This window comes from Phytophthora sojae, assembly GCF_000149755.1.
Source record: "Phytophthora sojae unplaced genomic scaffold PHYSOscaffold_5, whole genome shotgun sequence".
In the NCBI taxonomy this organism is placed as follows: domain Eukaryota; phylum Oomycota; class Peronosporomycetes; order Peronosporales; family Peronosporaceae; genus Phytophthora; species Phytophthora sojae.
Genome location: NW_009258119.1, coordinates 6,423,530 through 6,445,785, shown reverse-complemented (window position 1 = coordinate 6,445,785; position 22,256 = coordinate 6,423,530). Strand labels below are relative to the sequence as shown.

Sequence of the window (22,256 nt, the reverse complement as noted above, 5' to 3'; positions counted from 1 at the left end):
CCATCCCCCACAAAAATACTATGGTTTTCTGAGGTGAATTCATGTTGGCAAGCTATTTTCAGATAATTATGTGGCTTGATAAGCATCGAGCTCACTCATCGAGCTCACTCAGACCCCAAAAAAACAGGAACATACCCAGGTGGAAGCGTGTTTCTCCGGTAATGGATCGACCCCCAAACCATCCCCACTCATCACAAATATTGTCAAATTTCCGAAATTGGTGGTATTGGCAAGTAGCATTTAAGCTCAAACGGACGGCGAGCTGACCGCGAACTGGAAGAGGCCGTTGGTCTGTAGGCGATGCTACAGAAGAATGTAAGTTTAGGAGCAGTTTTACTGGGATAGGAAGCAACGTTAGTGCTGCTATCGCAGACCAAATAGGATTATATCCGTGGTACGTCAAGTCAAACGATGACCCCTCTTGACTGGGCAGATCGAATCGGTAGGCTACCCATCACACCGGTATGGCCCCGGTGCCCCACTGGGCCTCCAAAAGGTTTATATGCGTGGGCAGTTTGAACCGGTATGAGTCAGTAACATATATGGAGTGAAGTAAAGCGAATGATTGAAGCGGACGGACTACCCTAGTAGCATACACTGGCAAGTATTTTCATTTCTCTACTAGCTATAAGCAGATCTCGAGCAAGGTTCTTTTCATTACTGTGTATAATTACTGCCAAGTCGTATCTTGCATCTTCGCCGTTGAGATGAATTACCGGGCAGATGCTGCGGCTGCGAAGCAGGCGCAGGAGATGACCGTGGATCGTAACAAAACAACTAATAAAAAGGTTTATCCCAAAAACCTCCTATCCCAGCCTTCGCGGAGCCCTAGTATCATAGGCTATGTTAATAAATTACATACTTAATTTAAGTAAAGCGGCGCCAATATAAATACGTAAGCCCTACCGATTAAGCAAAGTTACAGAGCTAGTCAAAACTTTTATCACGATTAGTGATATATAATTCTTTCACTGACATTCGTTTCTAGCTAATTCGTATGCGGATGAACCGTAACACTTTGAATATCGTAGGCTGAATCCAAATTAGCACCGGCTATGCCAATCCTTAAGATATTTATCTTACTTTCACTATCGTCCCCCACCGGCAGCGATACAAAGTCTGATGAGGGCGTTCAAGTACCAGCGGGGCTGCGACTACCAGACAGGAAGAGAAGCAGAGACGAGCGGAGCCTTCCCAAGCGAGGCGGGGCGGCGCATACAGGCGTGGACTGGAACAGGGTTACACGCACAAGTGGCTACAGTCACTTGTAACTCTAACAGATACGACGTCTGTTAGAGGTTCGAAAGACTTTCTCGACCTTGGTGTAGACACACCAAAGGCTACATACATTTACGACCACCACGACGGGTGGTCCATAGAGACTTAGGGTTCCTATTGGCTGAGAGCAGCATCTCTTAGCCAATGAGTGACATGCATAGCATTGGAATTCTGCCAACCAGCCGTTGGCAGATTCCTATCTTAGATATTACATTTAGAGGAAGTCAGAAACATAAAACAAAAATAGCAGTTCTCATTTTAACCCAAAAACATTATTTGGATCATTTATTTAGATTAATCTATACTCGGAGGCCCGAGTATAATTAACTAATTTAAACTAAGCTACGCTTCCTCACATACACGCGCACACGTGTAACTAAAGTAGTGAGCCAAAGTAGGCCCATTACACCTGGTAGCACTTTGTAGTCCGTCCAACGACCGACTACCTGAGTTCGTACGTCACCGCACGAACGCGGAGCTGGGAACCTTCCCATGGATACGGAGGTGTCCATGGAAAGCTCCACTACGCCCGCAACTCACGTTGTACGCGCTGACTGTCCCCACCTGTCGGACCCAGAGTGGGAAGCTCTCCAACGACTGTCAACAGTCATTGGTGAGGCGGCTGTAGCTACGATGGTGCGTACGCTAACGCCGACAGAGCAACATGGTGTTGCTCTGGGATTCATCATGAGGGAGCAGCGAGATGCTGCTTCGTCTACCACGGTGTCGTCGGGGACGACACCGCGCGCGCAATCGCTGAAGCTCAGCGTGAGCAATTACGTTGGAAGAGAGGGTGAGCCTCTCCTCCGTTGGCTTGTCGAACTCGACACTGCCATTGCGGCTCGACGCATCGTCGAACCGTTGTCGAAGGTCGCGTTCGCCATGTCATGTCTTGGCGGACGTGCAAGAAGTTGGGCGTATGGACGCCGACTCTCGGATCCTACGTGCTTTAGCACGTACGAGGGCTTCAAGGAAGAGCTCAGACAAGCGTTGAGCCACCGCAAAACGAGCTCCGGTCGAGGGCGGAGTTCCTCGACCTGCAGCAGGGCAAGCATGATGTCCATGCTTACGCTCAGAGAGCACGGTACTTGGTCTCGAACATCGTGGCCAATCCGATCGACGAGGCGACCAAGGTCGTCACGTTCATGAAGGGGCTGAGAGATGGGCCTGTAAAGACCTATCTCTTCCGTGAGTACCCGAGTACTTCGAGAGTACTCGGGTACTCACGGAAGAGATAGCCCATCTCTCAGGCTGGCTAAGCTGCATGCACATGTGCCGAGGCCACAGCCACGCCCGGTAGTGCGGACGGGAGGCCCAGAACCCATGGACCTCTCGAGTGCTGCAACTACTGGACCCCAGCAGTTGCAAGGAAACAATGTGCGATGCTACCGATGCGGTAGAATCGGTCACTTTGCTCGGGAGTGCACGGCCCCCGTGCATCAGCAGGGTGGCTATCGCGGCGGTGCCGGGCACCGTCGCAACCAAACAAAAAACGCTGGACGCCAGTAGGCGCGGGGCGCCCTACTGGTAATGCAGTTCCGCGTGTCGACCTTGGACACGCGACACTGAGGACTGCAGCCCCCAGTGAGGTTCATTCTAACTGCAAGAACCAAGATGACAAGTCTGACCTTGTCATCCTGAATGTAACCTCGATGAGAGCAAGCGGCTCTCTCCGTGCTTGGTAGATTCTGGCGCGTCGAAGAACTTTGTTCGACTGCGAAGTCTATCAAGGCTTGACTTCGAGGATTTAAAGATACCTCGAAGTATGTTGGAAGTACGGCTGGCAACGGGTGCCGTCGTGAAGGCCGAGAAGCGCATGGTACGCGTGCGCTTCACGTATGAAGATCAAGAGTTTGTCGAGACCTTTATCGTCCTGGATCTGGGCGATAAGTTTGACATTGTATTGGGCATGCCGTGGCTTGCACGACATGATCCGGTCATCGATTGGGAGAAGCGCACTCTCGTGCGCTTCGGTCGCGACAGCGGAACAGTGAGCGATGGCCCTGTTGCCGCTACGCACGCACCGACAGGTGCGCGCGACTCCCCACTCGAGACAGCGCCTAATGCCGCTGTCCCGGAACGCCCTGGTCGCGCGCGAGCACGCGCGCAAGAGTAGCAAGCGTCGGCGTCGCCCCCGACGGCTGAAGGAGAAAATGTGTTGATCTCGGAGATCGACACCCGCTTTTCAGCGAATCAGGAAGAGTCTCCGACCTCAAGGGGCATGGATGACGCGGACGAGTCACACGCCTCAGCCGTGGAGGCTGACGCGAATCTGATTGGATCAGGTCTGGCTAATAATAAGAGCCAAGGTGACGTAACGCCGTCGACTCCGGGAGTCGATGGCTTGGGTGAATTTGATTCGTCGGCTCGGGGAGCCGACGCACCCTCCGTAATGGAGGGCTCCGCCAATAACAGGCGTCGAGGTGAAGATGGCGTGTCGGCTCCGGGAGCCGACGCTGCAGGCGGTGCGGACGGTTGTAAACGTCCCGCACCGGAAAAACTTGCATGCTGTCGTGCAGCCCGGCTGCACGACGAAGCGCCGGGCGACCAAGCCGGGCTTGAAGTCGCTCGCCCGCGGGATGAACCCGCCGGCGGTACTAAAGAAGAACACCCGTCCACGGCTGGGCCTGGACGAGGTCAAGACCCAAGCGGAGCCGGGCTCCGCAAAACAAGAAGACGGAGGTCGCTGCGCAAGTCTCGGCCTGGGGCCGAGACGCTACAAGGAATGTCTGCCGGGCAGACGGAGGCTGAGAAGCCGGACGTTGAGACGTTGAACGTCTTGACGCGTACCTGTGCAAGGTTCCGGTACAGGGAGATGACTCTCGCTAACCCTCCGACGCAAGCGTTGGAGTTGACTTCGCTTCCAGTCCTGAGCTGGAAGCGCTTCGCGCGTGACTTGCACGATGGACGCATCGAGCAAATATGCATTCTCTCGGACGCCGAGAGAACGAAGAGCGAGAATGAAGAACTGAGGCAGTTCTTCATGGAGACCACCACTGAGAGCGAGGACACTCTCAGTGCGAAGACGAAGAAGGAGCGCTTTGAAGAGCAGAGCTGGGACTCGTTGAAAACGAGTCCCTACTACGAGATCTTACGGGAGTACGCGGACGTACTTCCGGAAGAGATTCCTGCGGAGCTTCCACAGGACAAGGGAATCCAGCACGAGATTGATCTCGTGCCGGGCACGAAGTACTGTGTCACGCGGCAGTGGCCACTGTCGCGAGAGCAGGTCAAAGCGATCGACGACTTCTTCGAAAGTCGTCGCAAAGCTGGACAAGTGCGGGAATCGAAATCCCCGCACAGTGCTCCGACGTTCTGTGTCAAGAAGCCACAGGGCGGCTGGCGCATCGTTCATGCGTATAACAAGCTGAACGATGCGACGATACCGGCGCAGACGCCGATACCTCGAAAAGATGTTATCATCGATTCGATGGCCAGGAGCACTATCTACAGTGCTCTTGATCTGCGCGATGGGTTCTATCAGATCCCCATGCGTGAGAGCGATATCCCTTTCACGGCAGTGAGCACGCCGAGCGGCATGCTCTGGGAGGGGCTAGTGATGCCGCACGGTCTGAAGAACGCCCCTGCGACCTTCAACAGGTGCGTGACGCACTTGTTGCGCTCGGTGCGCGACTTCGCACCGAGCTACTTCGACGATGTGTTCGTCCACAGCCGGGCTGCGGACGGGATGAGCGATGTTGAGATGCACAAGGTGCATCTCCGGAAGCTGCTTGCGCTCATGCGCAAGCACAAGCTCTATGCGAACCTGAAGAAGTGTATCTTCGAGGCGAGCGAGATACCCGTGCTCGAGTGTCTCGTTGGGAAGAACGGTGTCCGCCCTGACCCTGAGAAGGTCAGAGTGATCAATGAGTGGCCGACGCCGTCGAACGTCAAGGAACTGCGGCAGTTCCTTGGCTTGGCCACGTACTTGTGCAAGTACGTGAAGGACTACGCGGGCATGATACGCCCGCTGTCACAGCTCCTGAAGAAGGACGCCGAGTGGGTTGGGACTGCTGAGTGTCAGCAGGCCTTCGATGCAGTCAAGCGGGGCTTGACTGAGGCGCCGATCTTGGCGGTGGCCGACCAAGATCGCCCATTCCACGTTGTGTGTGACGCATCCGACTTCGCAATCGGATGTGCGTTGATGCAGCACGATCACGAGGGTCGTGATCGTGTCGTCTACTACCAATCGCGTCAGCTGAAGCCAGCTGAGCGCAACTACCCGGTACATGATAAGGAGCTCCTTGCCATGAAGTACGCACTCGCGAAGTTCCGAGTGTATCTACTCGGAAGCAAACCGTTCGTGGTCTATACGGACCACGCGTCGTTGCGGACGGCTGTGAAGACGCCGCACATCTCGCAACGGATGGCGAGATGGCTCTCATTCTTCGCAGAGTATAACTTCCGGGTTGAGTACAAACCCGGAAGACTCAATGTGGTGGCCGACGCGCTCTCGCGTCGACCGGACTACGCCACGACTGATGCCGACGTCAATGCCATTGACGCCATGCGATCGAGTACCCCAACGTCGTCACTGTTGGACGACGTGAAGGTCGCGTTCGCGCACGACGCGGACGCAAAGCTCTTGCTGGCCTACGGCTCAGCGCCTTCTGACAAAGCTCGTCAGAAGCTGCCGAAGCATCTTCGTGCTCGTGCACACCGTTATCGGGTGCACGACGGGTTATTACTCTACAGTGCAGTCGACGACAACGCGGTCCGCGTTGTCGTGCCCAATGACCATGACCTGCGACTCAGGATCATGTATGAGTATCACGATGCACCGACTGCGGGGCATCCGGGCCGTGAGAAGACATACCTTCTTCTCACGCGAGACTTCTACTGGGCCCACCAGTATAAATGGGTGTGCAAGTACGTCCGTGCTTGCGAGGTTTGTCAACGTGTGAAGCCTGCGCCTTTCGCGCAGGCTCCCTTGCAGCCACTACCAACTCCACGGGAGTGTTGGCAGTCCATGTCTTTGGACTTCGTGTTCGGTCTTCCCCCGGACAGCCACGGGAACACGGGCGTTGTGGTCTTTGTTGACCGCTTCAGCAAGATGGTACATCTTGCTGCAGTACCCGCTGAAGTGACTGCGAAACAGACGGCGCGACTGTTCGTTGACATGGTGTTCAAACACCATGGCATGCCGATCGACATTGTGTCGGATCGAGACCCGCGCTTCACTGCACACCTTTGGCAAGAAGTGTTTACACTTCTTGGGAGTCAACTTTCGATGTCGACTGCGGACCATCCGCAGACGGACGGGCAGACCGAGCGCGTGAACTGCGTGCTCGTAGACGTGCTCAAGAGCTACGCTCACTCGTTCCAACACTGGAGCGAGTGCCTGCCGATGGCGGAGTTCGCCATCAACAACTCGGTGCATGCCTCGACCGGGCATACACCGTTCTACGTGAATGCCATCAGGCACCCACGCCTCCCGAGTCTACTCGGGATGGTGGCTCCTTTCTTAAGTGGGGGAGGATCTACGACTGCAACACAGCAGCCGCAGAATGCCGCTGACACTTGCGCAGTGTCAGCCGCGACTACGCGCAACAAGAAGAAGAAGAACGCGTCTGTGCAGGGCACAGACGCCGACAAGAGCAAAAAGAAGAAGAAGAACGGGTCTGTGCAGGGCACAGACACCGCGAAGACGAACGCAGAGGCCGGGCCTACTGCGAGAAACGAGCTGAACGAGTTCAGCTCGGACGCAATCAACTTCGTGCAGCGCAGACAAGCCGTCATTCGGTTTGTCCAAGACGCTATCGCAGCTTCTGTCGACCGACAGAAGCTGACCGCAGACAATGTTGGTAGGGGCAACACTAATGAATTCAAGAAGGGTTCATTGGATTTGTTAACAACTCAAAACCTGCCTAAACATGCAGTTTCCGACTTCGGGGCGAGCAAGCTCGCTCCGTGCTTCATCGGGCCGTTCACGGTGTTGGCACGGCATGGCAACGCCTACACGCTAGATATTCCATCTAGCATGCGCCTCCATCCGACCTTTTACGTCAGGCGGCTGAAGCCATACCGGCAGCACGAGCCACCTAGCTCGGCTGGCCCGAAGCGGAAGCCCCAGCGGGAGCGAACCTCTGCTCCAGCGCGTGAACGCGCTGGGCCAAGCGTGCGACGCGACCTCCCACGTCGACAGAGATGTCCGACGCGGTCTGCGAGGCCTGAGCAACTTGAGCTCTCAGGGTCGCCATCTCCTGCTTCAGAGCGGCGAACTCACGGCTCTGAAGCTGCTCCACAGCAGCGACCCGCTCCTCGAGTGTCGGGCCAAGGTCAACCCCAGGTTGACCATACCCGGGGCGTGTTCCCACCACCGCCGCCTCTGATCCGCGACGCCCGCGGCTCAACACGCTGGATTGTTGAGCGTATTGTGAACCATAGTATCCCGAAAACGAACCGGCTGCCGGTTCGTTATCGTATTCGTTGGAGAGGGTTTCCGCCCCACCAAGATACATGGGAGCCACGGGACGTCCTGCTGCAGGACGTTCCGGAAATGGTGAGGGAGTACGAAGCTCATCACGCACTGCCGACGCGAAGGTAGTGCGAGCGCTGTGGTCACCTACAGCGCCCGAGGCCCCACGATCGTCGCGTTCCTCACGTGCCAAGAACTTGGCACGGAGATCCTTGAGACTCGCAGGTACACGAATCATCGTGTACCCGTTTAGGTCGCGGTCGCTCAAGCGCGCCGCACCCGGAAGACACAACGTGCACTGTTGGCCTTCGGGCGCAGCGCATGGAATACCAGCGTCCACAGAAGATCTATGGAGCTGCTCCAACCTCCCGCGCGTCGAGAATGTCTCGAAGCGTTCACGGGCATGCTTAACCCGCTCGCGGTAAGCAGCCGGTTTCTTGTTGAAGTTCTCAACAAAAGCATTCCAACTTTGACAAAGTGCCTGCCACTCAGGCACTTTGCTGCGAGAAGAGGTCTTCTTGCTGGAGAAGTACCGGAGCTCGTGGAAGAGCCCGATGTAATAATCGCGCCTTTGATTCGTTAACGGATCAAAGTGCTGCTCCTCCGCCACAGCATCGTCGTGGATGCCGCTGCATACGTACAGCGGGATTTCGTTTGGAGGCACGGTGTTGCCCACACGGTCTGCGATCTCTGACGCAGACGGCATCCACGGATCGCGCGCTGCCTGAGCAGCGCGCGGAGAACTTGAAGACGCCACCTCACGCGGGGAGCTTAAAGCCCCAGCAGCAGAGAGCGGAGTGTCGCTCTCGCCGCGCGAACGCTTCGAGCTCGAAGCGTCCGAGTCGTCTCCTTCACGAGGGCGTCTCGACCCGGCATGCGGGTCGAGACTATCGCTGTCGATAGACTCCTTGCGCTTGCTAGAAGATCTTCCATCTCCACGTCATCGTCTTCGTAGTCAACGGCGTCGTTGACTACAGAGGAACCTTCGAGGACAATCTCCGACTGGGTTGTCCCCGACACGGCCTTTGCAGCGAGCGCATCGCGCTTTGCCTGCTGGCGCTCATGGTACTGAGCAACAGAGAGGTTACCCTCTGTTGCGGCGGCGGTCTTCTTCTGCGGCGAGCTCATTGCGGAATGAGCTCGAGTTTTCTTTCTCCCAACGTGAAGAATTGACGAATGGTCAGTTCCTGATTGACGTGCCGTGACTCGGCGCGTCTAACCTTGAGGGGGGGGATGGTGTAACAGGGTTACACGCACAAGTGGCTACAGTCACTTGTAACTCTAACAGATACGACGTTTGTTAGAGGTTTGAAAGACTTTCTCGACCTTGGTGTAGACACACCAAAGGCTACATACATTTACGACCACCACGACGGGTGGTCCATAGAGACTTAGGGTTCCTATTGGCTGAGAGCAGCATCTCTTAGCCAATGAGTGACATGCATAGCATTGGAATTCTGCCAACCAGCCGTTGGCAGATTCCTATCTTAGATATTACATTTAGAGGAAGTCAGAAACATAAAACAAAAATAGCAGTTCTCATTTTAACCCAAAAACATTATTTGGATCGTTTATTTAGATTAATCTATACTCGGAGGCCCGAGTATAATTAACTAATTTAAACTAAGCTACGCTTCCTCACATACACGCGCACACGTGTAAGCTAAAGTAGTGAGCCAAAGTAGGCCCATTACATGGACAAGCGAGACGCAGCTTCCTGGTTAGTTTACCAGCGAGAACGCCACCGAATCAACCAGACGCGCTACAGGGAGAGGCAAAACGAGTTCTTGGCGAGGCTGGTGGAAGACAATCGCAAGGTTCGAGAAGAGATCGCAGGACTGGAGCAGAGCCGCGTCAGCATCACCCCGCTCCAAGTTACGCCCAGGGAAGCTAACGTCTGGGGTGTGGCGGTGGAGTACTTCCGACTGTTCCGGTATGGTGTCCCAGACTCACCGTTGACTACGAGTTCCTGTGTCCAGCTAGACTTCATGCGCGCAACCATGGCTCAGAATGTGGAGGTCAATGGAGGGCGCGGCGCTGAGACGATGCTCAAGAGCTGGAAAGGCCGCGCGCGCTGGTTCGATGACGTGGATGTGGAGCTCCTGGCGTTGCTCAAGGGTCCAGGAGACTCGGTGGTAGCGTCCACCAAGGCGAGCATCACTATCACCGACCAAACGCTGCGCTACGTGTTTCCGCATCTACGTAGCGACGAAGACGGAGCCGCTGGAGCCAAGAAGGCGTTGATTGCGGACAGGATACTTGGCCAACAGATTGTTTTGTACGGGTCAACGATTTTTGGTTGGGACGGCGACTGCAACCGCGTGACGAGCGCGCTGGCCCAGTCCGACATGCTGACACCGATGCTGGCGCTCTTAGGGAGTCTGGACGACGTCGCTCTCCTGTTCGACAAGTCCCTCATGTTGCCTGACTCAAAGTGGAAGGCGATACCAAAGAACTGAAGAGTGACGCGCAGTGTCGTGCAGTGCAGACAAAACTCAATTGTTTTTTGTGTTATCCCTGGAATGACTGACTCAGGTTTGGAGGCTGGTATGCATCATTTCTCAGTCGACGCTGCCTTAGCACGCTTCGTGCGTCGGTGCTGTTGGCTCTGGGGTGTCGTCGGTTGTCGAAGAATTGGTGGATGAACTCGGTGTTGACGGGGAGCTCGTGCTGGGAGATTCCGTCTCGGGAGTGCTGGTACTTGGTAATTCGGCACTAGACGACTCCGAGCCAGACGTCGACGTAGCAGAAGAACCAGTCGCTGATGATGCGGCGCTCGAAGAATTAGTACTTGGAGCATCAGTACTAGGAGATTCGCCATTTAACGAACCAGACCCAGACGCTGAGGTCACGGGCGGCTCCGCTGCCGGTGCGGTCGTCTCGGTAGTCGGTGCTACGGTCGTTGATGCCGGGGTCGTTGTTGTCGGTGCTGCGGTTGCCGGGGCCGTCGTTGTTGTCGAGGGTGCAGTGGTGGTTGACCCGCTGCACTGGTCCGACACGTAGTCCACGAGGTCTCGGAACAGGTAGATCTTGTTTCCGATCGGCAGCGAGCACTCCGACAGACCCATCGCCTCCACATCGGCAAGCAGGTTGGCACACGCGCTCGACGCGCACATGCCGGCGACCTCCTCCGCGTCGGGCTGCACGCCGGACGTGAACGCGTACCCCGAGTCGGAGGCGCACTGGTCGATGTAGCTGTCCGTGAGCAGCGCCGTAATGGTCTTGGTGGCGCACGCCGCCACGGGCGTCGCCGTTGTCGCTGTCGGCGTTGCCGGTGCTGCGGTCGTTGATGCCGGGGTTGTCGTGGTCGGTACAGTGGTCAACGGACTGCATTGGTCCGAGACATAGTATACTAAGTCGGCAAGAAGAAGAATCTTACCGCCTACTGGAATCCGACAGTCGGTTGTCACCATTGACCCGACGTAAGCAAAGAGATTGACGCATGACTCGGATGCACACATGGCGGCAACTTGGGCATCGGTGGGCGAATACGGTGAAGTGAATGGATAGCCCGTGTCGGCAATGCACTGCTTCTCGTAGGTACTAGTCAGCAGATACTTCAGCTGGGTTGAAGTGCATGAAGCGATGGCTGTCGTCGGTGCCGGGGTAGTTGCAGTGGGTGCCGGAGTTGGTGCCGCCGTCGTCGGCTGGGGCGTGGCGGTGGTTGGAACGGGAATCTCCTCGTCCTCGCACTGGTCTGACACGTAGTCGACCAAGTCGGCGAACAAGTAGATCTTGTCGCCAATAGGCAGCGTGCAGTCGGTCAGGTCCATGGCCACCACGTCAGCCAGGAGACTGTGGCACGCGTCCGACGCGCACATACCAGCCACCTCTGCCGGGACGGGCTTGACACCCGTCGTGAAGACGTATCCGGAGTCTGCGGAGCATTGGTCGATGTACTGGTTCGTAAGCAGATTGGAGAGCGTCGAGATCGCGCATGATGCCGCCGAGGTCGACTGAGCCAGCGCGGCAGCCACCGCGCCGATGAGAAGGAGCTTCATCTCCAGGCGGAGAACCTTTGTAGCTGCTGGGGGCCCCTGCTCGTTGCAGCACCAAGAAAATTGACAAGTGATCGAGCACAAAATGGCAGTGAGAAGTAAGGCTGCATGCAGCGCTTGCGCGCTGGGGAGACGAGGGCGAGGCAACGAACAAAATATTTGAAGCAAGAAGGCAAAAAGAAGCGACTAACGTGAGCCTCAACGACGAGATTGGGTCCGTCGAGAAGGGCAGCTAGGCAACAGCAAACAAGATAGCAAACCCGCTCAGTTGAAGTGGCTGCGCATGCACAAGTACGTTGTGTCATGGTCAACCATTGAAGATGCGTTCTGCACGGCAGAGCTGACTGCAAAGGCGAGTGACATTGCTAGCGGCACACGAGTTGCAGTTTGTTATCGTCCTGATTGAAAATCTTACGCGTTTTCCGGCCCGTTCGTGTCAAGCTTGGTGTCTTTCCGACGCCACGTGATCGAGTGCGCCCATCTCACCACCTGCTTGAAGCTCGCTTAACAGTGTTCACGAACAGAAGTTGGAGTCGCACCGTGTGCGGGGCTTCAACGCTGGAGCAGGAATGAGTGCGACGCCCGACCAGCTTTGTCACGCCTCGCTCACATCTGAGTACAGAATATACCGCCACTTCCGACACCATATGTTAGGTACATGTACCTTTTGTGCACTGTATAATTTGCTGCAGGGGAAGCGACCTCTACTTGGGTCGATGCCACAATAAGCATGTCGGCAACTACATGTACGTCTTCGTCTAGGCCCCCGGTTTGTGCGCCTTCGTCGACCTCACCAGACTCGTTAAGACTACTTAAGGATACTGTTTGGATCATCTTCTGGCAGCAGAGCGCGTCGCGCGCGTCGTCTACCCCAGCTTCTGGCGCTACTGCGTTGCTTGAGTCGCTTCCCGACGTCTTAGACAAATGCGAAGCTCATACCTGCTTAGAAACATTACCAGCCAACTTGTAGACACGCCCTCGTTCAGCGTGCCCCCCCACCTCCAAGCGCAGCTTGTTAGCTCTCCTCGTGACGACCTTTCGATCTCAATGCACACGCGCTGCTCTGCTTTCTCGATCCAGCCTTCGCCTCCACCTTGAGAGGCTTGCGACGCTTACCTTGGTCGTAGGTCTTCTTTGTTATGGTGTCCGCTTGGCCATGCTTGTTGGCGTGCTCCGTCCGCAGCAAATGCTCGATTGGCGCTCATTGTCTGGTACCAAACGAATCGTGCAGGAGTGCATTTCGCGCGCGCGCGAAACTTCCCTACTAAACCTAATATTTGAAAGTACCAAAAATAATGGAGGTCATCTGTTATTAGCAGTCTCGGAAGTGAGATCTGTACACGTGTAGCAGTCTGGATCGCGCGCGTGACACGGCGGTGCGAGCCCGCAGCGACCTGGTCCTATCCTGTAGTAACACTTTTGTAAGACAAGCAACGCTGCTGAACAGAGCCACCGAGGGGATAATGCACTCACCTGTCCTAATAGTCAAAACAGTTGCGAGAACGCACCAACGCCAAGCTGTACATGTAGCTCGTCTATAGGTCACTACAGTAGGGCGATCGCGGGCCCTCTCACAGCTTAGGTACACGTGATTGAGGTACATGTACACCCGCACTTGAGCCAGGGGGTCATCCACGAGAATGCTGCGACTCGCTGCCTACATGTACTGGTGGCTGGCCTACATACACCCAAAGATCGCATCCAGTCGCGAACGTGTCATCCCGCGGGAAAGCGGCCCACGTTAAAATCCGGTCTGGCGTTCAGAGTGGTTCAATTTGTGATGACTCGCTCAAGAGTTGCATAACGGCGGAATCTTGGATATTTTCTGGATAAAATCCAAAGCCCCATACAAAGTTCCAGTATAGTACTCGCAGCGGATTTGCACATGCCATGCTGACCTGTTCAGTGAACAGTGTTCACGCCTGCTTCAACACGTTGAAGACCATCCCGCCAAGGTTGGACCGGCGGTCTGATCGAAGCTCTCGCTTTCTTGCCCGGAAACATGCCGCGGACATTGTTTGTGACTCGGTCGCGTCAGTCAAGCCTTGACTGGAGAGGCTACCGGTTGTAGTGTCTTCAGTCTTCCGCACTACAGTAAGTGGTGGCCGAACAAACCATTGCGGACTACAAACAGAGGAACTCCTCCATAGATAGATTCCTACAGGCAACAATCTGGAACCTGTATTTACAAATAATGGTCTTGACACGATAGTCCCGACTATCCTAGCACTGTCGTCAGTTTAACTATTAGCGCGCAACAGCAACGGTCGCTATTAGCTCTACTTTGCCCACTGCGGCGTCATACCTACTGCAGTAGTAATTGGATTCTGAGCATCATTCGCGCTAGTGTAGAAAAGCTACAAGAAAGTAGACCAGAGCTTAGCTAAAAGCCCAAGTGTATTTTCAGACAGTTACAACAGCAAATACTGGGAGCCAACCTACTTGCTAGCTACAGTAGTTATACGCGCTGAAGCACCCTGGAAAATCTTGACGCAAAAGTGAAGATGGACATGGTGATATCTCGCCCGTAGCGAGTTCTCGGGCCCGCGAGTTGAGCCAAGCTTAACTCGTTGCCCCTCGGGTCGCTTAGCACGAAGTAGCAGCAGTCGTGCTGGTAGTCGAGGTCGCCGTCGAGCTGGTGCTCGAGGTAGTAGCCGTCGTCGTCGAAGGGGTCTCCGTGGCAGTGGTGCTGCTGCTAGCAGACGACGTCGTAGTGGTAGTCGTGGGGGCAGTCGTGGCTGTCGACGTGCTGCTCGTGGTCGATCCCGAGGAGGACGATGGGCAGTGCTCAGGCACGTAGTCCACTAGGTCGGCCAGCAGCAGGATGTTGTCGCCCACGGGGATGACACACTCCGAAAGGTCCATGGCCTTCACGTCCGCGAGCAGGTTCTGGCAGGCGGAGGAAGCGCACATCTTGTCGATCGTGGCCTGGTCGGGATGCTGGCGGCCGTGAACACGTAGCCCGAGTCGGTGGCGCACTGGTCGATGTACTGGTCCGTCAGCAGCGCCGAGAGCACCGACGAGGAGCAGTCGGCGTACGAGCCGCTGCTGCTGGCGGCAGAGACGGTCGACACGATGGCGGCGAAGGCAACGGCGAAGGACTTGAGTAGTGGGGGTGGTGGAGGAGGAGGAGGATTTGTCGCTGGGAAGGCAAATTGAAAAGTGATAAATGAGCTGAGCGGCCAAAAATCGATCCTCGGCCGGCAGCCAGGAAGGTCTCAAGATCACCTCTTGTCACCTCGGGCGGGTCAATTCGACGTGCGGACCTGATGGAGCGAAGTCGGGAGTGGAAAGAGCTGCAAGGATCGTTAGGAGCTGCCAAGTGCGACGTCCAGGTCGCATGTCCTCGTTGGCGTCTTCAACGCCTTCAACGTCGTGGGCCGCTCCCGACAGATCTTTTGACCCGCTGGACACCGAAATCATCCGCAAGAAATGCTTACTGTAGTATTTTATGGCATGGCCCGGTAGACGGCGCTTTTTTGCGGTGTTCGAGATCATGGCCGTGGTGTCAATCCTTGTCTACAAAACCCAAGTGGAAAAGGCAAAATCTGCCAACATTTTTACGGTTCACAAAGTGAGTAAGTAGTTCATTCTTAGGATTAACGCGTTCGCTCATACACAACGACCCGGGTCTTCCTAGTGACTACGACATGCAAGCCTAAACAACCTTCATAACTGGGGCGAGGCGAAGACGGAGCTCAAAAAGGCAGCAAAGTACTCGGCTGGCTGCGAGTCGATCCGGCGAGGAGCGCTTAGCAAGAGGTGGCAGCCGCCTTGGTCGGGGCAGCAGTGGCCGGGGTCGACTCGCCCGTCGAAGGGGCCGTGGTGACGGTCGGCGCGTCGGTCGCCGACGACGTGGGGGCTGTAGTCGCGGCGGGGGCGTCCGTGGTCTCGGTGCTGGGCGCCTCGGTCGACGGGCAGTGAGCCGGCACGTAGTCGATCAGGTCGGCCATCAGGTTGATGTTGTCACCGACCGGCAGCGTGCACTCCGTCAGGTCCATGCCCTGCGCGTCGGCGAGCAGGCCCTTGCAGGCGGCGGAGGCGCACATCTTGTCGACCGTCTCCTGGTTGGGCTTGGTGGCGGCCGTGAAGACGTAGCCAGAGTCCGACGCGCACTGGTCAATATACTGGTTCGTGAGCAGGGCCGAGAGCACGGCGCTGCCGCAGGTAGCGGCGGAGGCCTGGGACGTGAGCGCGGTGAGGGCGGCAACGGCGGCAACGAAGGACTTCATCGTGGAGTTTGGCGTGGGGGTGGGAGCTTGAAGCTTGGCTTGGATTTGTCGCTTGGAAGGCAAATTGAATAGTGAACAGATCGGTTTGGAGCGGATTCGATCGGGCAGGAGCGGCCAAGCGAGTGCGGACCTCACGCTGTTCGACTGCAACAAAGACCGGCTCAGCAAGGAAGGAGGGAAGCACCTCCCTCGCCAAGGGCACCCAGCACAGCCTGGTCCATCTACATGTACTGCAGAACGACGGCGAAAGCCGGGAGGTGAAGGAGAGTTGAATCAGCCCTCCCTTGCTGATCGTTGACGCAAGAGTTGACGCGCGGGCAAAGCTTTTCCGACGAGAACTTGCCGTGCGAGTTGCACAGCGCAATCTCTCGTTGAAGTGGCCGAGGGAGACGGAGGCCATTCAGCGGGAAGTGACCACCGTGGGACCCGAGTCAGCCGTTAAACAGTATGCCGCACCGACACATGCCGGTGAAAGCCGCTGTATCTCCGGCAAACTCAGCAACCACGCTCAACGCTGTTGACTGGTGTAATAGCAGTCCTTGGAAGGGTTGCCTCGGAACTCGCAACTGGGCAATGATTGACTCTAGGCTGTAGACCCGCTCTCGACAACATTAGCATCCATGAGCATGAGTCATCGATTGAGAATGTGCAAGCTCGATGGCTGTGGCCGGGACCGAGGGACTTCAGCAGGGAAGTGGGCGCCCCGAGCAAAGTTTGGCAGAGCTTGACGTGTGTCATAAAGTTGCCTTTGTCGCGTCAACTTCAACGTGAAACAAACGTAGCCCGTCCATCGGATTTTCCGCGGATATTTTGCAAACACCGGGATAACTCACTGTCGCTGCTTCCAAAAGTCTCACCTAAGCTTACCACCTACCTACTAGGTAGTACCTAGTCAGCTCTGCAGTGGCAACAAGTTAGGGCGGCATTCACACGGTCGGGCTTGTAAGCAATGGCGCTGCGCTACTTGTAGTAGCGTATACTGTCAAAGGGCGAGTGCCTGTGTGCCAAGTTCTCCCAAGTTTTCATGTGAAGTGAGGACCTGAAGTGAAGACACCTGTGCTGGTGTGAGCATCGTGCCGCCGTTGCACCTACCTAGCATAGAGATCTTCCTGCGAACTTCGCAGTGCGAAGAGTGCGGCGGAAAGGTTGCACATGTACAGGTACGACGGCGAGGTACCAGTACATTTCAGCGCACGCCCGAAGACTGCCGAGTTGGCCCTGCGGTGTTGAGTCCGCAGGTCAGTCTGTCAGTTAGATCAACCCGAGCTCACATCGATCGCGGCGTGTTTCTGCCGGGTGAGAATGAAATGCCATGAAAATGTCTTCAACGCATGACGCGAAGTCCATCCGTCGGAAAAACGTTCAACAAAACCCAGCAGCCTGCAACTGCGGCTCGCGGCCGATTGGCGGGCAAGAGTTCAGGATCTCTCTCATCGCTCGCTGTCGCACCAAAATCTACGTGTGTACATACTGTACCCACAGCGTGGGCAGGCCTTCATCCTCGCAGAGGACCTGGCGGCCACCAGGCCTTTTCGCAAGTGCCAGCGCGATCCTCGACCCGGAGCGCACTGCGCCCAGACCTCTGGCTCACCTCAGACCAAGCACCAGACCCGCCACCAAGCTGGTCGCGCGGCGGCAGGCATTTCACCAAGTGACACAGCGTTGGGCGCCGCAGTTTCCGTCGAGGCGGAGCAGGTTGCGGGCGCGGCGCAGTTGCAAACGCGATCTGGCCGTGCATGGCAAGAGCTCACTTGAAAATTCTATGGCGGGTGTATCTTGTCCCGTTTGCCTCGTTGACAGATGGACCCGTCTATGTCGGTTTTTGGATGTGGATGTCCGTTCTCTGTCCACATGGACAACTGTGCGGCCAGAGCAGTCGCGCCCAGGCCGCGAGGGAACCAGGCTCATGATGTAGTCTGCAGGCTGCACCTCACCTGCGGCCGCGCACTTTCGAATTTGCCGTCGTATTCGACACCCAGCTCACGTTCGCGCTCAGCCTCATTCAGCAGCAGCGCCAACTTTTCGGAGCCCGATCACTACTCGTTCGACTACGGAAAGTATGAAGACCTTCGCCGCGCTCGTGTGCGCCGCCGTGGCCGTGGCCGCCGTTGCCGGCCTGGAAGACCTGCCGGTGTCGGTGTGCCGCGATGCCACCTACAACTCGCTCGCCTCGCGCGGCGCCATGTGCTCGGGCGCCGGCGCGTCTCCAGCCGGCACCGCCTGCCCGCTCAAGGGCGACGTGGCCATCGCCGACTGCCACGACTACCTGCCGTCCTGGAACGGCAGCGCCTGCGTCGCGCCCGAAGACGCCGAGTGCACCATTGTCAACGGCGACACCTGGGGCTGCGTTCTTCCGTCGGTCGGCTGCGGCACCTCCAGCACCCCGTGCCCCGTTACCAGCCTGCCGGACACCCCGTGCCCAGTGACGAGCTTGCCCGACACGCCCTGCCCAGTGACTTCGCTGCCGGACACCCCGTGCCCCGTGACTTCGCTCCCGGACACTCCGTGCCCTGTGACTTCGCTTCCCGACACCCCGTGCCCGGTTACCTCGCTGCCCGACACTCCGTGCCCGGTGACTTCCCTTCCGGACACTCCATGCCCAGTGACCTCGCTGCCGGACACCCCGTGCCCAGTGACGAGCCTGCCGGACACGCCTTGCCCCGTGACCTCTTTGCCTGACACGCCTTGCCCGGTGACTTCGTTGCCAGACACGGAGGCCCCGACGACCACGCCGTGCCCGGTAACTTCTCTTCCGGACACGGAAGCGCCGACGGCCACGCCGTGCCCCGTGACGTCGCTGCCGGAGACGGATGCGCCCACCTCTACCCCTGCTGCCACGACGCCGTGCCCAGTAACGTCCCTGCCTGAGACTGAGGCCCCGACCTCGACTCCTGCCTCGACGACGCCTTGCCCGGCTACGTCGCTTCCCGACACGACGGAGCCGGCTGCTACGCCTGCTGCCACGACGCCGTGCCCTGTGACCTCGCTGCCCGAGACCACCACCCCTGAGGCCACCACTCCGTGCCCGACGTCGGTGACGTCGCTGCCGGAGACGACGACGCCTTCGGCTACGACGCCGTGCCCCATTACGACCAAGCCGTAAGCTCCGCGGCCCCTTATAAAGGCGTCGAGCCTCCTCTCCTCCGCACGTGGTCATATTCAGCGGGCCTGGTACTCGCTCCCGTCCCCAGTAATCAGAGTTTGAAATACAGCTTGGATACGCATATTTTGGTGTGCTATTTACCCACAGAGCAGCGTGTTTGAGTAGCAACTTCATGGACGCATGAATCTATACTGTAGTACTACTTCATGTGTTGATTTTTCATTGATTCAAGGCACTACACTTCCTGCATTTGGGATCCAGCGCTTCTTGCGTGAATTCAGGACCTGAATTTCAGGTACAAGTACACTTGTCTTCGACCTTGAAGCTTCGATTGGATACGGTACATATCGGAAATGATTCATGGGATCGGATACACCTTGAACCACGGTATCCGATGTACCTTGGGTCATGTCCGACTCGAACAAGCAACGTTTGACTTGCTGCAAGTCCTGCGCAGCTTATGGCAGTACAATTTATTAATACTGAATATGCTTAAACAGTCTAAGCCTACAAGCTGAGTAACCAAACAAAGTTGTGCATCAGAGATGATGGATCCAGTCGCCACCTGAGCGAGTTTGAGCACCGAGCGAGTTGCTCTGAGCAGACCGCGAGGACAGGCGCTACGTACTTAAGTACACCTGCCGTCGACACCCGCTCAGCAGAAACAGGTTGAGGCGGAAGTTATTAACCGACACACTGCTCGTGAGGTGATCGAGCAAGAGCCATTAGGATACGGTCGCTAGTCACGAAATGAAAAATATTTGTCCACGAGCGTGGTACGACGAGGCATTTGTTGCACGAATAAGTCGCACGGTTGTCTAGGCGGCGCCCAGACGCTGGACCCCAGGGCGGCCCGCAATCCAAACCTGCCTCGGTTGATGCCCCAAGAGCTTGATCTCGACGGTAAGGCTGGAATCACAATGCAGGCGACGATATGGTGCGAGCCGAAGACGCTGCTTGACCGTGGTTGGGTACAGGATTCCCGTTCTGGACCTGTCTTTCGAGCTCCCACGCTCGCCATCTCCAACGAACATCCTCGTGATCGTTGGCTAGTCGTGGTGATCTCTTACGACGGTCACATCTCAACCTGCTACGGCAGCAACACCGTCCACGTGAGCGTCTAGAAATCCTCTTGCGATGAACCTTCGTGCTATCGTTGCCACCACTGTCGGCTCACTCGCACTCGTGAGTGGAGCAGTGATAGACCACGATACAGTCGTTCCCTTCGCGCAACCGACCCCCACCACGACGCTACAGACGCTTGCGGTCAAGTTCAAGCCGCAGATCTACATCGCCAACGGGTGCCACCCATACCCGGCCGTCGACGAAGACGGTAACACCAGCGGCGGCCTCAAGCCTACTGGCAGCGAGAGTTCGGGTTACACTGGGTCAAGCCTCGGCAGTCAGATCTACGGTCGCGCCGTGGAGTACGAAGGGGTCTACGCCTTCATGTACTCCTGGTACATGCCCAAGGACGAGACTCTACCCGGACTCGGCCATCGCCACGACTGGGAGGCGTGCGTTGTTTGGCTCGACTCGCTCGATGATCCGAGTATTGTGGCGCTCTCCGCCTCCTACCACAGCACGTATCTGACGTACTACCCTCCCGACTCAGACTACCTGGATGGCAACAGTGCCAAGATCGAGTACTCGACGAGCTGGGTCATCCTTGACCACTCGCTGTCGGCGACGTCGACTGCTGGCGAGACCCAGGACTTGATCATGTGGGACCAATTGACTGATGCAGCCCGCACTGCGCTGGAAGACACGGACTTTGGCAGTGCCAACGTGCCGTTCAAGGAGGCCAACTTCGCCACAAAGGTTGCAAAGGCGTACTACGCCTAGAGTTGGTATAAACTAACGTAGTGCTGGTTCATTATTTCTTCACTAAGTAACGTTCCATTTCGACTAAGTAACGCATCACAGTGCCTCTAAAATGGCCACGCCTTGTCCAGTTTGCCAGATAACCAGAAAATGTTGGTTTGTAGCTTGTGGTTGAGGGGGCAAATTCCGAAGTGAGATTAAATGTTATCGTCTCTCAAACTACTCTCTAGTCTTCCCCTCCTGCTTTCCTTCTTGTTCTCCTTGTGCACGTTGGTGCCTCTCATCAGACGGATTACTCCCGGTTTCCGCTTGACTTGATCTCAGTATATATGGGTCTCCCTGACCAGTCATTGGTGTACCCAGAGCCCGGCTGCCGCCGGCTCTCCTGTTGCCGTCGGATCCTCCGAGTCATCGGCGGATGTGTCCACACGTTCTCCTCGTCCATGTGCATCTATTGGCGGCGCTCCCGAAGACTCATGAACACTCTCACTCGCCGCTAATGCTACACGACCGTCCCGATGATTCCGCTTGCGCTGATCAGGTACTGGAGCCTCTTCGTCCCCAACGCCTTGGTTAGCATGTCCGCGAGCTGGTCTTCCGTCGGCACGTAGTTGACGATGATGAGTCCTCAGGACACATTCTCGCGGATGAAGTGATGCTTGATGTCCACGTGCTTGGTCCTCGCGTTGTAGCCAGCGTTGCTTGCGAGAGCGATCGCGCCCTGGTTGTCCTCCCATACTTGGGTAGCTCCCACTTGCTCGTGACCCATGTCCTTGAGCATGGCGCGGGCCCACAGCACCTCCTGCGTGCGCAGGCTCAGCGCCATGTACTCGGCCTCCGCCGAGCTGAGCGCCACCGTGCGCTGGTACTTCGACTTGTAGACCACCGGCGCCCCGCTAATCATCACCATGATGCCCGACACCGAGCGTCGGTCGTCGAGATTGCTGCCCCAGTCGGCGTCGGTGTACGCCGTCACCTCGACCTTCTTCGCGTTCCCATTGTAGGCGATGCCGATGTCTCGGGTGCTCTTCAGGTACCTGAGCACGCGGATGGCAGCCTTCCAGTGCTGCTGCCCGGGGTTCTCGGGGAAGCGCGACAACTGGGTCACGATGTACGCCACATCAGGTCTGGTGCACGTTGTAATGTACAGCAAACAGCCAATGAGTGCTCCGTAGGGCTTCGCCTGCATTTCCTCACGTTCCTTCTGAGTCATCGGCGACTGAGTCTTCGACAACTTCATGCCCGACTCGCACGGGTTCACCACCACCTTGGCGTCCTGCTGGTTGAACCGCTTCACCACATCATCAATGTATCGAGTCTGCTTGATGATGAGAGTCTTCGCCGATGAGTCATGGTCGATATCCATACCGAGAATGAACTTGGCCTCGCCCAACTCCTTCATC

General features: G+C 56.7%; 8 protein-coding genes across 8 annotated transcripts; 3 read left to right on the top strand and 5 right to left on the bottom strand.

Annotated features, from left to right (window-relative positions):
• Positions 1–7,319: 7,319 nt before the first annotated feature.
• On the bottom strand, positions 7,320–8,824 carry PHYSODRAFT_334506 (hypothetical protein; the record flags this gene model as incomplete). Its single annotated transcript, XM_009531766.1, has 2 exons — positions 7,320–8,609; positions 8,636–8,824. The coding sequence occupies 2 exons, from the start codon at positions 8,822–8,824 to the stop codon at positions 7,320–7,322; spliced, it is 1,479 nt and encodes a 492-aa protein (XP_009530061.1).
• Positions 8,825–9,256: 432 nt separating this feature from the next.
• On the top strand, positions 9,257–10,155 carry PHYSODRAFT_346831 (hypothetical protein; the record flags this gene model as incomplete). Its single annotated transcript, XM_009531765.1, has 1 exon — positions 9,257–10,155. The coding sequence occupies exon 1, from the start codon at positions 9,391–9,393 to the stop codon at positions 10,153–10,155; it is 765 nt and encodes a 254-aa protein (XP_009530060.1). The 5' UTR covers positions 9,257–9,390.
• A 117-nt stretch (positions 10,156–10,272) lies between these two features.
• Positions 10,273–11,697, bottom strand: SOL2C (elicitin; the record flags this gene model as incomplete). Its single annotated transcript, XM_009531764.1, has 1 exon — positions 10,273–11,697. The coding sequence occupies one exon, from the start codon at positions 11,695–11,697 to the stop codon at positions 10,273–10,275; it is 1,425 nt and encodes a 474-aa protein (XP_009530059.1).
• Positions 11,698–12,402: 705 nt separating this feature from the next.
• On the top strand, positions 12,403–12,869 carry PHYSODRAFT_286475 (hypothetical protein; the record flags this gene model as incomplete). Its single annotated transcript, XM_009531763.1, has 2 exons — positions 12,403–12,633; positions 12,694–12,869. Coding segments are annotated over exons 1-2 (282 nt in total), but the record flags the coding sequence as incomplete, so codon positions are not given.
• A 1,411-nt stretch (positions 12,870–14,280) lies between these two features.
• Positions 14,281–15,036, bottom strand: PHYSODRAFT_316320 (hypothetical protein; the record flags this gene model as incomplete). Its single annotated transcript, XM_009531762.1, has 3 exons — positions 14,281–14,622; positions 14,652–14,795; positions 14,953–15,036. The coding sequence occupies 3 exons, from the start codon at positions 15,034–15,036 to the stop codon at positions 14,281–14,283; spliced, it is 570 nt and encodes a 189-aa protein (XP_009530057.1).
• Positions 15,037–15,266: 230 nt separating this feature from the next.
• Positions 15,267–15,975, bottom strand: SOL2B (elicitin). The gene has a single exon (XM_009531761.1). It carries the CDS (start codon positions 15,924–15,926, stop codon positions 15,447–15,449), a length of 480 nt encoding a protein of 159 aa, XP_009530056.1. The 5' UTR covers positions 15,927–15,975; the 3' UTR covers positions 15,267–15,446.
• Positions 15,976–18,305: 2,330 nt separating this feature from the next.
• Positions 18,306–18,743, bottom strand: PHYSODRAFT_383318 (hypothetical protein; the record flags this gene model as incomplete). The annotated part of the gene is made up of 1 exon (XM_009531760.1): positions 18,306–18,743. A coding segment is annotated over one exon (438 nt), but the record flags the coding sequence as incomplete, so codon positions are not given.
• Positions 18,744–20,166: 1,423 nt separating this feature from the next.
• Positions 20,167–20,874, top strand: PHYSODRAFT_334500 (necrosis inducing-like protein NPP1 type; the record flags this gene model as incomplete). The annotated part of the gene is made up of 1 exon (XM_009531759.1): positions 20,167–20,874. One exon carries the CDS (start codon positions 20,167–20,169, stop codon positions 20,872–20,874), a length of 708 nt encoding a protein of 235 aa, XP_009530054.1.
• Positions 20,875–22,256: the final 1,382 nt, after the last annotated feature.

Bases quoted from the DNA above. Each gene is read 5' to 3' on its own strand.
- SOL2B (XM_009531761.1), bottom strand. From the start codon at position 15,926: ATGAAGTCCTTCGTTGCCGCCGTTGCCGCCCTCACCGCGCTCACGTCC.